This window comes from Cyrtonyx montezumae, unplaced genomic scaffold, assembly GCF_038088225.1.
Source record: "Cyrtonyx montezumae isolate F1298 unplaced genomic scaffold, pur_monq_1.0 scaffold_7, whole genome shotgun sequence".
In the NCBI taxonomy this organism is placed as follows: domain Eukaryota; kingdom Metazoa; phylum Chordata; class Aves; order Galliformes; family Odontophoridae; genus Cyrtonyx; species Cyrtonyx montezumae.
The window spans coordinates 26,337,640-26,352,344 of record NW_027072078.1 but is presented as its reverse complement, the minus strand read 5'-3'; the positions used below and the strand labels follow the sequence as shown (position 1 = coordinate 26,352,344).

At 46.7% G+C, this 14,705-nt stretch overlaps 1 protein-coding gene across 1 annotated transcript in view; it reads left to right on the top strand.

The window, feature by feature from the left end:
* ADCY5 (adenylate cyclase 5) overlaps nt 1–14,705 on the top strand; it is a 192,309-nt gene continuing 177,604 nt past the window's right edge. The window contains exon 1 of the mRNA XM_065751180.1: nt 1–1,011. Coding sequence (XP_065607252.1) covers nt 1–1,011 — 1,011 coding nt within the window. The remainder of the gene's footprint in view (nt 1,012–14,705) is intronic.

Sequence of the window (14,705 nt, the reverse complement as noted above, 5' to 3'; positions counted from 1 at the left end):
ATGTCCCGGTCCAACAGCGTCAGCCCCCCGGGCTTCGGCAGCCCCGCGCCCTGGGCGGCCACCGAGCAGCACCGCTCGGCCTGGGGCGAGGCGGAGGCGCGGGCCAATGGCTACTCCTACCCGCCGCCTCCCAACAGGTCCTCGGGCAAGAAGGCCTCCCGCATGGCGAGCAGGTGGCGGAGCGAGGAAGACTACGAACCCCAGGCGAGCCGGAGCCGCAGGGAGAGCGGCTGCAAGATGATGATGAGCTTTAGGTCCAAATCCGCCTGGCAGGAGCACGGTGACGAAAGCCGACGTCACCGGTCCCGCCACCCGCCCGGCAGTGATTCCCCCGCTGCCCCCAACAATGCCAGCCCCCGGGGACAGGGGGAGGTACGGCCCCGCTCGGTGGAGCTGGGGCTGGAGGAGAAACGCATCAAGGCCAAGATCGAGGAGCTGGAGGAGGAGGAGGAGGACGGGGACGAGGAGGACTCCGAGGTGGCCTTCTCCATGGGCAGCTGTTGCAGCAGCCTGCTGCAGATCTTCAGGTCCAAGAAGTTCCAGTCGGAGAAACTGGAGCGCCTCTATCAGCGCTACTTCTTCCGACTCAACCAGAGCAGCCTCACCATGCTCATGGCCGTGCTGGTGCTGGTCTGTGTGGTCATGCTGATCTTCCACGCCGTACACGGCCGCTATGAGGTGTCCTACGTCGTGGTGCTCTCCCTGGCCATCCTGCTGATGGTGGTGCTGTGTATGGTATGCAACCGCAATGACTTCCACCAGGACCACATGTGGCTGGCGTGCTACTCCGTCATCCTGGTGATCCTGGCTGTGCAGGTGGTAGGGGTTCTGCTGGTCTGGCCCAGGAGCGCCTCGGAAGGCATCTGGTGGACTGTCTTCTTCATCTACAGCATCTACACGCTACTGCCAGTGCGGATGAGGGCTGCGGTTATCAGCGGCGTGGTGCTGTCTGCCATCCACCTGGCTGTCTCCCTCAAGATCAACGCAGAGGATAAGTTCCTCCTCAAGCAGGTAGGCAAGCCCCTGGCTTCTCTGTGTGCGTTTGGCCCCAACTTGTCCTTGATGAGCCAAGTTGGTACGTTCCTTGGGTCATCATCTGGCACTGGATGGGTTGGTGTCCTCCAGCCCGAAACCTGAGTTGCCTGGTGCTGCATTGTGCTGTGTGTGATGGTAGCCCATAAGCTGTGGTGTTTTCTCATTTCTGCTTTTTGTTAAGGGTCTGAGTGTTGAGGAAATCCACCTGAAGGGTTTTGAGTGACTGCATTGTTACTGGCCAACTCTGCTAGTGCCCTTCAGCTGTGTTTAATGTCAACAGCTCTGTGCTAAGCACACCTGTGGAATGGTGTCCTGCAGCCTGCCACTATGTGCACAGCACCATGTGGTCTGTATGGGTTTGAAGCTGTCTTTGTGGGAGCACTGGGGTCTGAACGGTGTTGGTGCAGGGCTTGCAGAGCGTGCCTCATGGAAGTGTTTGGTGAGGTTTGGGTTTAGCAGGAAGGTCTTTGCTCTGGAAATAGTAGTGGTGGAGAAGCCCAGCATTTTGTACAGCTAGCAGAAAAGTGAAGGAGTATAAATGCAGGTCATTAGCTGTGTTATCATGTTTAACTGGAGCAGCTTGGTTTGCAGGAACAATAAGGCTATTATCGAATGCGTTGCAGTGCAGATTTTAATTACCATATCTGTACAAACAACAGCAGTGCAAGGTGCCTCTCTCCTTTTGGACGCACAGCAAGTGGCTGTGGGGGGTCCTGTGTTCAGCACCACGGGGACCTCAGAGCAGCAGTCAGAAGTGTGACAGTCACCATGCCTCTGAGGGGCAGGAGTCTGGATGAGAAGCGTGGCCACAGCCTGGGTGCCAATGTTTGCTGCCATCAGGTGCTGGGCCGCCTGCCGACCTGTGGCATCGCACACATGCTGCCTTGTGCCTGCCTCCGTCTGACCTCGAAGCTGCTTTGAAGCTTTGCGATGTCAGGAACGTTTCTAGGGCTATTTTTTTTCCTTTAAATAAAACTTCAGCTTGCTCAGGCAGTCACAGTCTGCCTTACAAAATATCCCATCAAATTATTTCGTTTTTCCTTCCCTTCTATTCTTCTTCCTCTCCCCCCACTCAGTTAAGCCTGTTGGACAGTTTATGGCTTTGTTCTTTGCTTGTTACAGATATTTTTATAAACTGCACACAGCATATTTTTCTTATGCTTGATATAAATGGCTTTTTGTGCATTTCCAACAGAGCATACGCTGCAAATGAGACAGTGACTGTTTCTCTGCTTCACTTGGAAAAGTTTGCTAATGGACTCAGCTCCTCCTTGTGGGGCTCTGGTCCTGCAAAGCCGTAACTTTATACCAAGGCTTCTCCCATTGAACTCAGCATGTAGGAACACAGTCTCCAGCACATGAAGGCAAAATTCATTCTGACTGAAGCCAAAAGTCTTAACCTTTTAAAGGCAATTTTTGAGCGTGCTCAAAATACTATGTTAGTGACAGTATCTTAATGGGAAGGAGCCTATGCAATTGCCTTCCTCAGTGGAGCATTTGGGGCAATGGCAGCTCAGGATCACTGGGCTGTACTGCAGTTTCAGGTTGGTTCAGTTGATGAAAAGTGTCTACAGGAGTCCTCTCTCACTGCTTTCAAAGACAATGCATCTCTTCGCATCATGCTTTTTTACACCAAATGCTGTCTCTCTCTTGCCACGGTCTCCCTGGTCCCGCTGAATTCCGCAGGGCCAAGCATCGCATTCCCCACACTTGTGTCCATGCGTGTGTCGCTTTCTCCAGCTGATGCGGGGCTATGAGCTGCTATCTCCAGCTGATAAGAGAAATCGGTTCTGCAGAGCCACAGCACCCAGCAGGCCTTCCCTGCCGGGGCTGTCTCTGGTTGCCATGGAGATCTGCTGTGCTCCGCTTTGCCCCACCGGGCATCTCGACACTGCTGTCCCCTCAGACTCATGTGAGCAAAGGTGGATGGAGGGCCGATGAAATTGGAAGGAGAGGGTTAAGTTATGCAGTGACTGCACTCCGGCACTTATATTGGCCTGGATTTTGTGGGGCAGAAGTGGATACAAAGGCATCTGTGAGGATGCAACCAGATAGTTCTATATACACAGCGCTGGCAGAAGAGCTGTTTGGGATCTGTGTCCCCTAGTCCCTTTGTGTTGTTGCATTTTAACCATTGTACTTGAGTGGGTTCTTTGCAGGGGCTTTTTCTGTCTTTTGATCTTCTCCTAGTTGTTTCCAAGCAAGGACAAACCATGCATTCCTGCTGTGACCTACCCCAGTTCTGAGCCGAATGACTCTTGCATAGACTCCTGAGCGCTTTTTACCAGGCTCACGAGCCTTGTAAACCTCTGTTGAGAAAAAGGGTGAAGTCCTTGGTTGTTGGTCTGTTTTAGGAGAAAGGCAACTTTTTGATTCCCTTAGTGAGAAGGCAGAGTTTGTTGTCTAAGGGTCTTGTTCCTTGCCTCTCTGCCATCAGACATTCTGGTCAGGCTTCTTTACAGTGCAGCCCTCCTTGTCCCTTGGTTCAGGAAGGGGTTAAGGCACCTCGCTATTTCAGCTCAGTAAGGTGGCGGGAATAAAGGTGGCTGTGGTCGTTGCTTCCTAGCTGAGCTGCTTTCTTAATAATTCTGGGGTCACTGGACTCTGTCTAGGTACAGGCAATGGTCTGGACTTCTTGAATTGATGTTTAATTGGAACAAAAATTCCAATTAGTGGGAATTATTGCATTACATTCAAAAGTTATCCCATGTCAAGGGAGGGAACAAGAAGAAATGGAGTGTTTGAGAATTTACTTACACCCAGAGGCTCATGGCAGAAAAAGAGCATAGTCCTCTAATACCTATATTCTTCCAACTGCAAATTGTGATCACTTAGTTTTTTTTGTGTATACTTGTGATCGGTTTCAGGGGTTGCTTTGGGTTTTATCAAGGACAGAATGACTGCATTTACCTTCAGGTTTGTGTCCCTGTGTTATCATGAGAAAGTTTGTTACTAATCTATTTCAGTGCCCACTGATCCGTGTCCTCCCCTCTCTGTAAACATGCTGTATCGCTTTTTAGACTCTTCCATGTGTTGGCTGTGATACACATCTCGGCTTTGAAAGCACGGTCAACTCCAAATTCCTGTGAGAAGTACTTTATATCCCAATGAAACAAATACCTACGTGAGAAGAAAATGTACACTCCATCAATAAATTCACAACAAAGATGGTACTGAGATACATTCCATGCTCCTGAAGGAAAGAAGTCACCTAACTAACCCACAGACTCTGTACAGACCCATGAGAGGATCTTGCTGTCCATGGATTGCAGATACTTTGCTGAAGTCATGTGAGTGGCCCAACTGCCCTCAGCAGCGGGTCTTGTGTAAGCACTGGCATTTCTGTGAGTGGGGGCTAAGGGACAGGCAGTTTCACAATGGAGTTTATTGGGCTGTGAATCAGTGTTGAGAAGGGATGGGGATGGTGTGTGGGAGAAGCGGGGGACCAGGAGTGAGGGATAAGAATGCAATATACAGACATCAAACAAACCTGTGGACTGAGGTTAGATTTACTCCAGCTTTCCCATCCAAACCTGTTCCATTGTAACTGTCTGAGGTTCCTTGTTCAAGAATACAGTTAAGGCTTTGTAGTTTATTAACTCAGCGTGAGTGGGTGACTGTTAAGGTACCACAAAAACAGAAGGCTGGGAAAGATGTATACGGTTGTTTTAATTTGTGTGATTTTTTTTTTTTTTTGTTTTGTCTAAAACCTCACTGAAAGAGAAGCTGAACATCTCAGAACTTTTCCCTGCCCAAGTACTATTGCAAACCTCCTGCTAAGAGTTTCTAATAGCATGGTTGCCAGCAGCTGCCCCAGCACACGCTTGTGTTCTTGGCACTCTGTTTCCAGGCTCCTGATGTTGAGCTCCTTGTTGCTCAGCCTGTCTCTGCACCTTCATCATAACAACATTACACGAGTACTCCTCATTCCTCACTTCTGAGATTTGTGTGTTGGCCTCTCTCCCTGTTGGTCCAAGTTAATGATATGTGATGGATCTGCAGCTGCACAGTGCCTCTCTCTGAAGTGCAGCATTTTGATTTAACCATTTCTGTGTTGGCATGAAAACGTGCTGTCTTTCTTTTTCCCTTTCCTAAATAAACTGTCACTTCAGCAGGGCTAAAAACAGCTTCTTACTGTAATAGGATATTGACTTGTGTCTTGTGGATGTCTTCTAGCATCTCATAAAGATGCTTTTTAGATGCAATTCAAATGGCATTGTATGAGAAGCTTGCTGTGTAGCAGGAGAAATAGTACTGCATGTTCCATCTGGGCTGCAGCACGCTTAAGATAAGTAGGTGATGACTGATCTTGAGACTAACAGATTCTCAGAAGTGCGTTACCAAGTCACTGCATTGCCCTTTCATTGTCTTCTGGTGGCATTTATTTACAAAGGAGAGATGTGCTTCCTGAAATGCAAGTGGATCTGTTTGTTTGAACGGTTGTATGTTGCCTGTTTGACATTTGAGTAGTGTTCATTTGGGATGTGATTTTATAGCACTTCATAGCGTCCTGTTCTGTGTAAGCACTACTGCTGCGAGAGCTGCTCGTGCAGTGAGATGTGCTCCAGCAGTGCTGACAGTTGGACTGGTTGAGCCATAGTCTGAACTTTGTAAAAATTGACCATTTTAGGACAGGAAAAAATGGCAGCCTGGAACATTCAGTAGCTGTTGCATTGATAATAGCCTTCCCAAGTGTAATCCTCTAACAGAGGTAATTAATTTAATCCCTGAGGTATTGTATATCAATTAGTCCTTAGAAGCGATATTGCCTGTGTCTCTAGGGAATGAATGCATTGCTTGAGGTTTATAAAGGCGTATCTGTTTTTCTTATCTCCAAAATTACCCTGTGGTCCTGCCACCTCGCATCTTCTTCCCTCACTTCTCCACCCCCGCCCTTCCCACCACCTTTGATTTTTTTTATTTTTTTTTTGGCATTTCACTGCAGTGTGATGCCCACAACTGTGGACAGGTTTGTGTGCCCCAATCCTACAGTGCAGTTATTGACTTGTCCTCGAGTGTCCCAAGCTGGGTGCCTTGTTTGAATCGCACCAACCCTTATCCTCTGCCACAGCCCTGTCGCAGGGCAGGACCTCTTGTTTACATGCTCTTTTGTTACTGACCGCGTTCAACTGATTTAAAACCCGAAGTGCAGTGGAAGCAGAGTGCCGATTAGCCTCGTGCTAACGACTCACTGGAACTGGCTGTGCCTTCCCAAGCCGGGTCTGGCTGCAGCACTCCCCAAATGCCCTTTTGTTGCACGTTCCCTGCTGCTGGCCATGCTGCTGGCTGGGACTCTGCCCAGCTGCAATGTGAACTTTGGGCACCAGGCTGTTCCAGTGCATTCAGCTTGTGTTTGATTAGCTAATCTTTCAGTCATGCACCACAGCTCCCTCTGAATCTTGTAAGAAAATTGAAACAATTGCTAACTTTTGGGGCATTTCAGTAGCGGGAACAGCTCTGGTCTTTTGGGAATAACTGCTTTTGTCTTTTCATTTTGTTAATGGGTATTACTCTCATCTTCTCACCAAACTAAAAAAAACCTTTCCTTCTGTCCTGGCACGAGATGCAGTGAGAAAAAACCTCCAGCAGCAGCTGAAACACTGAGAGGTAACAACTGAAATTATTCCGGCAGCAGCTTCTATGTTTGTGGTAAAGTGGTCCACCCTGTAGCTGTGAGTGGCTTCTGAGACTCTCTGCTCTGAATAATTCCTGTCCTTTCTTTCTAGTTTCTTTCCCCCCCCCCCGCTTTTTTTTTTTCCCCTGTGCAGGTGGGTGCGGTTCAGAAAAAAATACCTGCTTCTGTTTGGGGAGGTGGAGGACAGGGCTCCAAGTTCTGCTCCCCTTGGGCAAGCTCTGTCTTCCCATCTGCTTTATACTGCAGGATTTACCTGGCACTTTGCACAGGGAATATGCACCCATCAGACGCAGTGCAGGAGGAGCTGGAGTGCAGCAGCCTCCCCCCAGCCTTAGAGCTGCTCCAGTGCTTCATGATGTACTGTGTGACTGTTTCAGGGCCCAGAGGGGTAGGATAGTGACAGCACGTGTGTGTGTATGTGTGAAGAATGCAAGAAATCACAGCTTCTGGGAAGTGGGTGGGGTTCCTGTATAACCGAGTGACTTTTTTCATCTCCTGTGAGTCCTGGGTTTTGATGTGGGATGTAGCCAGCATTAGTGCCTGTACTCCTTCTGAAGTCTAGCCTAGCGATCTTGGCTTGTGATATCTTGCATCCAGGGGATGCTCTTTCTTCTTTTTGTTTTTTAATTGATGATACTTTAAGAAAAATCTTTTTTTCTCTTCACCCAAGATGTATCCCGCTGCTGCCAGAAGCTTAAGTGGATCCATTATTATGGAGTCCTTAGGCTAGGTAAAAACCCAAGGGGAAATGCCATGTGAATGAAAAAACACAACCCCAAAGATATTAAAAAAGATAATCTAGTTATGAGGGGGTGTGAGAAAGAGACAAGAATTTTAATATTTGTCTCCTGAACTCCAGGATGTTCTCATTTTATCGCGGAAAAGCTTGAGGTTTCTAGCACTTAATAAGATCACACATAAAATAGCTGTTAGGCCAAGACAAGAGTCAAAATGCTTTTTAGCACCTGCGACTGGACCACTCCCAAGAAAATCTGTGCTCGATGCTTTATGATGTTTGAGTCTCACCAGCCTCACTGCTGGCGGGCAGAGGAACGGCATGGTTGGTTGGATCCCTTTAGCTAGGCTGGTTCTATGCAGTTTGATGAGTTTTCAGGTGAAGTATGGAACTTTCTTTTCCTTTTGTGAAAGGTTTTACACATCTGTGGAACACCCATAAAAGTTGTTACTGTGAATCTGGACTTTATGGTACTGCAGTGTGTTGTTATTGTGCTCTCTCTCGCTAGGAAACTTCGCTTTCACAGAGTTGAGTTGGGGATTAAAGCTGCTATTTTAAAGTATGTATTTAACATATAAACATAACATACACATTCCACTAGTATCAGAGTGCATCTTTGTAGACAGTAAACAAAGGACTGTGCTGATGTAACAGGGGAGGAATATAAATGAAGAAAGTTGTTGGTTCTGTTCCCCCCCCTCCAGATATTAGAAATTGATCTCTCAAAGCAGTAGCTCAAGCAAATTGTTTATTCCTTAAACGTGTTTGCAGTTTGTATGAGACGTTCTGTCTCACTTCATAGTCAAAAGAAAAGACTGTGACACTGCTTGCAAGGATCTGTCATAAAGTATTTCTAATGCAGACAGTTCCCTGGCTGTGTTTTCCCCTCCAAAAAAGCTGCAGCTCTCTCCCATCATTCCCCTCCATGGTACAAATGTTACAAGCACTGATCTCTATGTACCTCGGGCTCTGTAAATGGAATTCTTAGAGCTAGCACTGTGGTGAGGGACTGTTCAAATCAGTATTTCTAAAAACAGTAGTTTGCCAGTCAGCCCACAGATGACAGTGCTCAGACATGCTTGCTGAGTGATGAATTCTTTCCATTTGCTGGGAGGTACCCAACAGCAGCTTTGTCTGTATTCTTCCTTAATGTATAGGGATGTATGCACACGAGTGGATGGACCAAGGAATGCATTGTTGCTGAAGATGTTTCCAACTGAACTGGATTTCTTATTTCTAGGCAAGTCATTACCTGTAATCTTATAGAGGGAAGGCAGCAATTCTGCATGGTACCAGCAAAGGAAGTTGCTATCCACTGTAGTGGGGGACTGTAATTACAATGCCATTCTGGCTCGTTAAGGATAACTGCAGTCTTTAAAACCGTTAAACCAGAGGGTGGTTACCGGTGTGGGAGGAGCTGTTCTGCAGAGTGTGCTGGATGGCAAGGCCAGGAGGAATGCTGAGGTTGCTGACACAGTTCAGTGAACCATTCCCTTGCACTTAATGATGGCTTCTGCTCGTGGCAGGTAAAACAAGCTGAAATGCTGAATGGATGGTGTTTGTCAGCTGAAAAAGGAGTTGGCATTGATCTCTGACCTGGCAGTGAACTGAGCCAGTGCTTCCGCCACATCCATGAGACAGGTTTATAACACCCTGTGATGGAATGCGCTGGGGTTATTTTCCTATCTAAGGTGGTGTCATTTACTTAAAGCATAACACAGTTGTTAGTTTGCGGAGTGGCTCTGACATCAGGCCCAGATTTTATGCTCAGTGATTACATTCCTACCTTTGTAACTGTTGTTGAACGCAGCATTTTCTCTGCTCCATTTCTATTCTGGTCTCTCTGACAGAACACGATAGCACCATGAGGTAGCTGCTGTGCGTACGTGGGTTTTACTACCATAGCTGAGACGTTTGCAAGGCTGGTGGCAGGCCAGAAAAAAATGCGCGAGTAGAGCTCAGGCTTGTTATCTTCTCAGTCACGTTAATGTGCTGGAGCAAGGGCCCTCCCACTTCTCTGATAGATACACTGACAACTTTTGAAAGCTACAAAACTTGAAATGATGTGGTTGAAGGATGCCTCCGGAGGCCAGCAGTACGTTTGCATAGCATCTGGCACAGCTGGCTCGAATGAGGAGCTCCTCAATAAGCTTGGCATTAAGTTTCTTTCACAGGTGACTTCCCTTCCAGTGTGTAGCCCTCTGCTGCTGGGATAGGTGGCCTTGGTTTGCTTTATTCCTGACCTGTTAGCACTTCAGAGCTGCTCCAGGGGCTCTAAGTAGCACATACTTTTTGCAACCATGCTCAAAATGTCTGTGAACAAATACTTAAGGAAGTATATCCTGAAAATATTTTCACCTCTCTTTAGATAAAATTCGGAGACTGCAATTTGTTTTTCCTTCTTAATGAATGTAGATAACGAGTATCTGGCTGTAGTCATGGCACAAAAGTTTTGTCCGAATAATGATGTCCAGTAAAAGTAATCATAGGCAGATTAGTTAAGCCACAAAAAAAAAAACAAAAAAACCCAACACTATAGAAGCTGTTGTCTGCAGCAGAAATCGCCTTGTTTTACGACTGCAGATGCTAATGGGCCCAGTTAATTTAATTCATTTCCAGAGGGAATGCAAACTAAATAAAGTCAAGCTTGTTTAGAGGAGTGCACACACAGGTTTAAATAATCTTCTTCAATCTTCGTTGATGAACTTTTCCAAGCAGACAAATGTTTACTGTAGCATCTCCAAGGTAAGACTGTAGCTTGTGTGAGATAGGAGTATTTACGCTATTAATTTAGGAAGCAGTGAATGTGGACAATGCACTATTAAAACAGGCAGTGTCATCCTCTGTGCTGTGTGCTTCCCCCTTGGCATGGGTGGGGGCTGTCTGTGACAGGGACAGTTGAGAGAGGAGCTCATCTGTCAGGTAAAGAGCTACATCTCAGGAGCCTGGGCAGGAGCAGTAGACACTTAAGATTAATGCTCACGTTACCTGCTTCACCCTTTTATTCCCTGTTGCAGACAGATCTAATAGGAATCATACCTCTGCCCAAACCATACACTCAATCCTCGTTGCCTCGTGTAGTTTGTATTTAGCACCACAAGAAATGAATGGGAATCTAAATGTGTTCTATCACTAAAAATACCTTTTTCCCTCTGGCAGCTTGGGAACTGCCTTTAACTCCCCTCAGGGCCTTTCTGTATGAAGGGACAGCTGGTGCAGAACAATAGGGACTGATTTGCAGTGATCAGCGTTCACCTTTCTGAAAGGCATCTGTCCTACAGCAGTGCACACCTTTCAGAGGGTACCCCTGGGAGATGTTTGCTATGCTTCCAGTCTGCCCAGCCTGACTCCTCTATAGGTCCCTGGAATACAAAACCAAACGCATTGAGAAGAAATTCTGTTAAAACGTACTGATGAGAGGTGTGCTTTTCTCTTTCCCACCCACATGGTGAGGTTTTGGGTTTGCAGAATTTTAGTTGCGTGCCCTTTGGGAACAATGCTTGCCAAGGAAACTGTCCAACTCAATAACAGATGTTTTTGCCCCCACCCTGGTGTCAGCTCAGCTCAAGTTGGTTTCCTCCACTTATTTGGATCAAAACACTCTGGGAGGTGCACGTGTGCACCTGAACTGGCAGCTGGGCATCATCTTGTGAGAAAACAGTGTCAAGGAGACAGGAGAAAACACAGGTGTAGCTAAGGACAACATCCTGATAAGGACATACGCTGCTTTCAGCAATTAAATAGCAAGAGGAGCGCGAGCTGTGAGAGAGACCCTCAGCTGCTGGCTGGATCTCCACCACCCTGTTCACCAAAGAGACAGCAAGCAGCAGTGTTTCAGTGGCTGTCATCCCTCTTACCTCGGTAAGAAGCCTTAAGCTTTGCTTATGCTAGTCCCAAATGTTTCCAACAATCAACAGATTGAAAGGTCCCTCTTTGGTCTCTCAGTAAATGTTAACAGGTAGTTTTATTAAAAACAGGACGCTGCCCCAATTTCCTCCATTTTGCCTTGGTACAAGTGGAGAGTGTGGTTGAGGGCATGACCCAACAGGTATTATTTTGGAAGCCTCACCTATTGCATGGGATTAGAGGTAGTGCCTACTCCACTTCATGTGAGGGCAATTAGTGCACGTGCATGGCAATTAGTGCTGCAAATGAAGTCCACGCTGGTGTATTCTGCCTCTTTAATGGCTTGCTTTCCTCCTCTGCCAACAGAGCAACCAGGCAGTCTCAAAGGAACCTGCTGCCTTCTGATACTTAATTTGCTTCAGGCTTACCTTGGCATCTGCATCTTTCTTCTGCTGCCCGGCCTGGCCCACCTGCCTGTTCCTGCTACCTGTGCTGCAGAGAAACACTGCACGCTTCTAGAAAATCAGGCCATGACTTGCACAGTCTGCTGCAGATCTCCAGCACTGTCTCTTGCTGCTGTGCTTTATCTTTCTCTATTTCTGACCTGTTCTCTGCAGAACATTGGGGTGATTTCTGATGAACTGGCAGATAGATGTGCATGTGGGGAGCTGCAGAACCATTCTTCCCTTTTTCATGGACAAGGGCCTTAAATTACCTGTTGTACACAGCATGACCATATGTGACTGTCTGGAGTGCATGTATCCTGCAGTATTGTCAGAGTGTGTATGAACTCCATATGTAAGGAGCTACATAATTCGTGTCTTAACTGGAACATTAACTGTTCCAAGGGATTTTTGAAACAAATGAAATGGAAAGGTATTGTGAAGCAGATGTGCAGCAGAGCACTCCCCAGTTAGAGAAAAAGCTAGGGGTTAAAACACCAGACAAGACCTCTGGAGATACTGAGAGCAGGAGGGGGGTGTGGATGTGTAGGTGGAATGTGTTAATTTGTTCTGGTGCAGACTGAATTGTATAGCTTTCCTTATTGCAGCAGAGCACCTTGTGACATGGAGTATCCATCCAGGTTTATTTCCTGAGTGCCTGATGTGCAGTGTCTGCACGGTGACCCTTAGTATGCCTATTACTAGGAAGCTGGTAGTATATGAAACGTTTTTGAGGTGGAAGCTGCTTTTTGTGATGGGGCATGATTGCTCTGGGCAGGAGTAGGGAGTAACCAGCTTTACTCTGATTAGATGCGGTAGGCAAGAAATTCAGCATTGCTCCTTTCAAAAGAAAAATTACCTTAGAGGACTTCTCCCCTGCGGATGGCTCAGGGCTAATGGTGTTACTTGGGAGTACTTTCTTGTGCTCCACTGATCTTAGAGACAGCTCAATTGTAGGCCAGTTCTTCCTTTGTTCTAAGCAAAATTTGCTTGCACAGAGCAACAAGCAGGCTGGTGCTTTCTAGGTAGTGTGGGTGAAGTGCTGTTTTGCTTTGAGGAAATAGGGAGGTTTTTTATTTAGCTAGCATTAGTATGCAGGTGTTTCCTAGCTCTTTTGTCCTGAGAATCCACACCGTTTTTTTGCTAGCAGTTTCTCAAACAGTAGCATGCATCAAGCCATGATTTTATGGTATCAGCACCACTGGTCATGGTGAATAAAGGTGGGACAGTTCATAAGGGCATGCCTTCAGAGCAGGCTTCAGAGTCCTGAGAAGCAGCTGCCAGGGCTTCTGGCAACTTTTGGGAGGAAAGGGGACTGGCAGATAGAAACTGTGTGGAGTCAGGACTGCAAATCCCTGCTCTATGAAGTGGTGAACATATGGAACAGACCATTGTTTAGGAGGTCTTGGGGGTGGAATATTAACAGCAGTGAAAACAATGCTGCAGGAGCACATGCATCCACCCTGGCACTTTGCATGCATGTCGTCATGGAATTTCCAAAGAGGGCCCTAAACAAAACAGCATTATAGAGGAACAATAAAGCATTGTCGGCAGCAGCCAAGGAAGCTGGGCTGGCACCTCTTTCCATAACCGGGACCTAAACTGGTTCTTGCTCACAGAGTTTCTGGGGTTGTAGGATGCACAGCTGTCTGTTAACTTCTGCCTTAAGTGCTTTTATGAAGATGCTTTAGAAAATGGTGCCTGGGCTTTGTTGGATTACACTGGCTTGGGATCAGTGCTTGCACTAAGAGTTTGTTTAACATTGATTGTTTTAGGAAAACTAGCTTTTTTTTTTTTTTTTTTCAGATCAGTATAACTTGCCCAGAAGGGAGAAGTGCATGAATCAGAGAAATTGTTTGAACAACTGTGTTCATTAGAGTTTCAATGCTTTGAGTTAGGGAGGTTGTATTTCAGCCCTCTTTCATGACTGCGTGTCTGATCCAGGGCCTGAGGTTTGCAGAACCCCTCTGAAAGCTGGGGTGCTTGGTGTTTGTGCCAAGAGCAGTGACCTGGTCCTCCTGGATGAGTGTCTGAATGATTGTGAGGACATCTTACCAAGTGAAAATAGGTCTTAATATACATGAAGGGCCTAATACTTGTCACAGTGAACCTACGGGATAGCTAGTTTGACCCATCTGCTTTGCATCCCAGGGGGAATGCTTATGGCTTCTGGATCCTTGCCTTTTTGGTCTTCATATTTAGTAAGGGGGCATGGTCTGAAGAAGGATTAATTTTGGTTGGTTAACTTATCCAGCAGTTCCCCAAAACACTCTCAAACAGAGCCTCGGCACTTCTCATGAGAACGCCTCAGGTGTCCAGAATCTGAGTTAGGTATATGTTTGCAAGTGGGTCTTCTAAATGTAGGCATCTAAAAACATCCTAAAATGCATGGTTTTCTTATTGACTATGTGGTGCAACAGCCTACTCTTGCCTCACGTCACTTACAGAGTAAATAATAAGCTTTTGGGTTTATGCATTTACTACTGTTCAGCCAAACTTCTGGAGGTAGTGACACTTGAATAGGCATAAGCTGCCTGACCAAGCCTCAGCAGGCTAATTGGTTATGTGACCAGCAGTGAAAATCAGTGCAGTAGAGCAGTGAGGATTCTCCCAGCACCGTTGTTGGCCAAGAAAAGCTGGGATATTCTGTGGGAACGGTGGAGTTGGTCAGCAAGGCTTGGGTAGGTCTGAATAAAAATGGAGAGCACGTGTGTGATGAGAGTAGGCAGGGATGGGAGGGTCTTCTGGGCTGGAGGGAGAGGTCAGTAGGCTGGGAATAAATTAGTGGGATGGAGCATGGAGATGAAGTGAGGCAGCTATGAGACATCACTTGAGGTTTTTTTTGTGTGTGTGTAAGGTTTCCTTTCATTATAATAGAGGCCAGACCAACCACTTCTTAAATTTTCTCTCTCTTGAACAAAGAAAACATTACAAAGAACTTGCAATTAAAATGAGTTGCGAAGTGTTATCTGGTGCCTGCTGAGCAAAATATTGTGATCTGGCTGAGTTA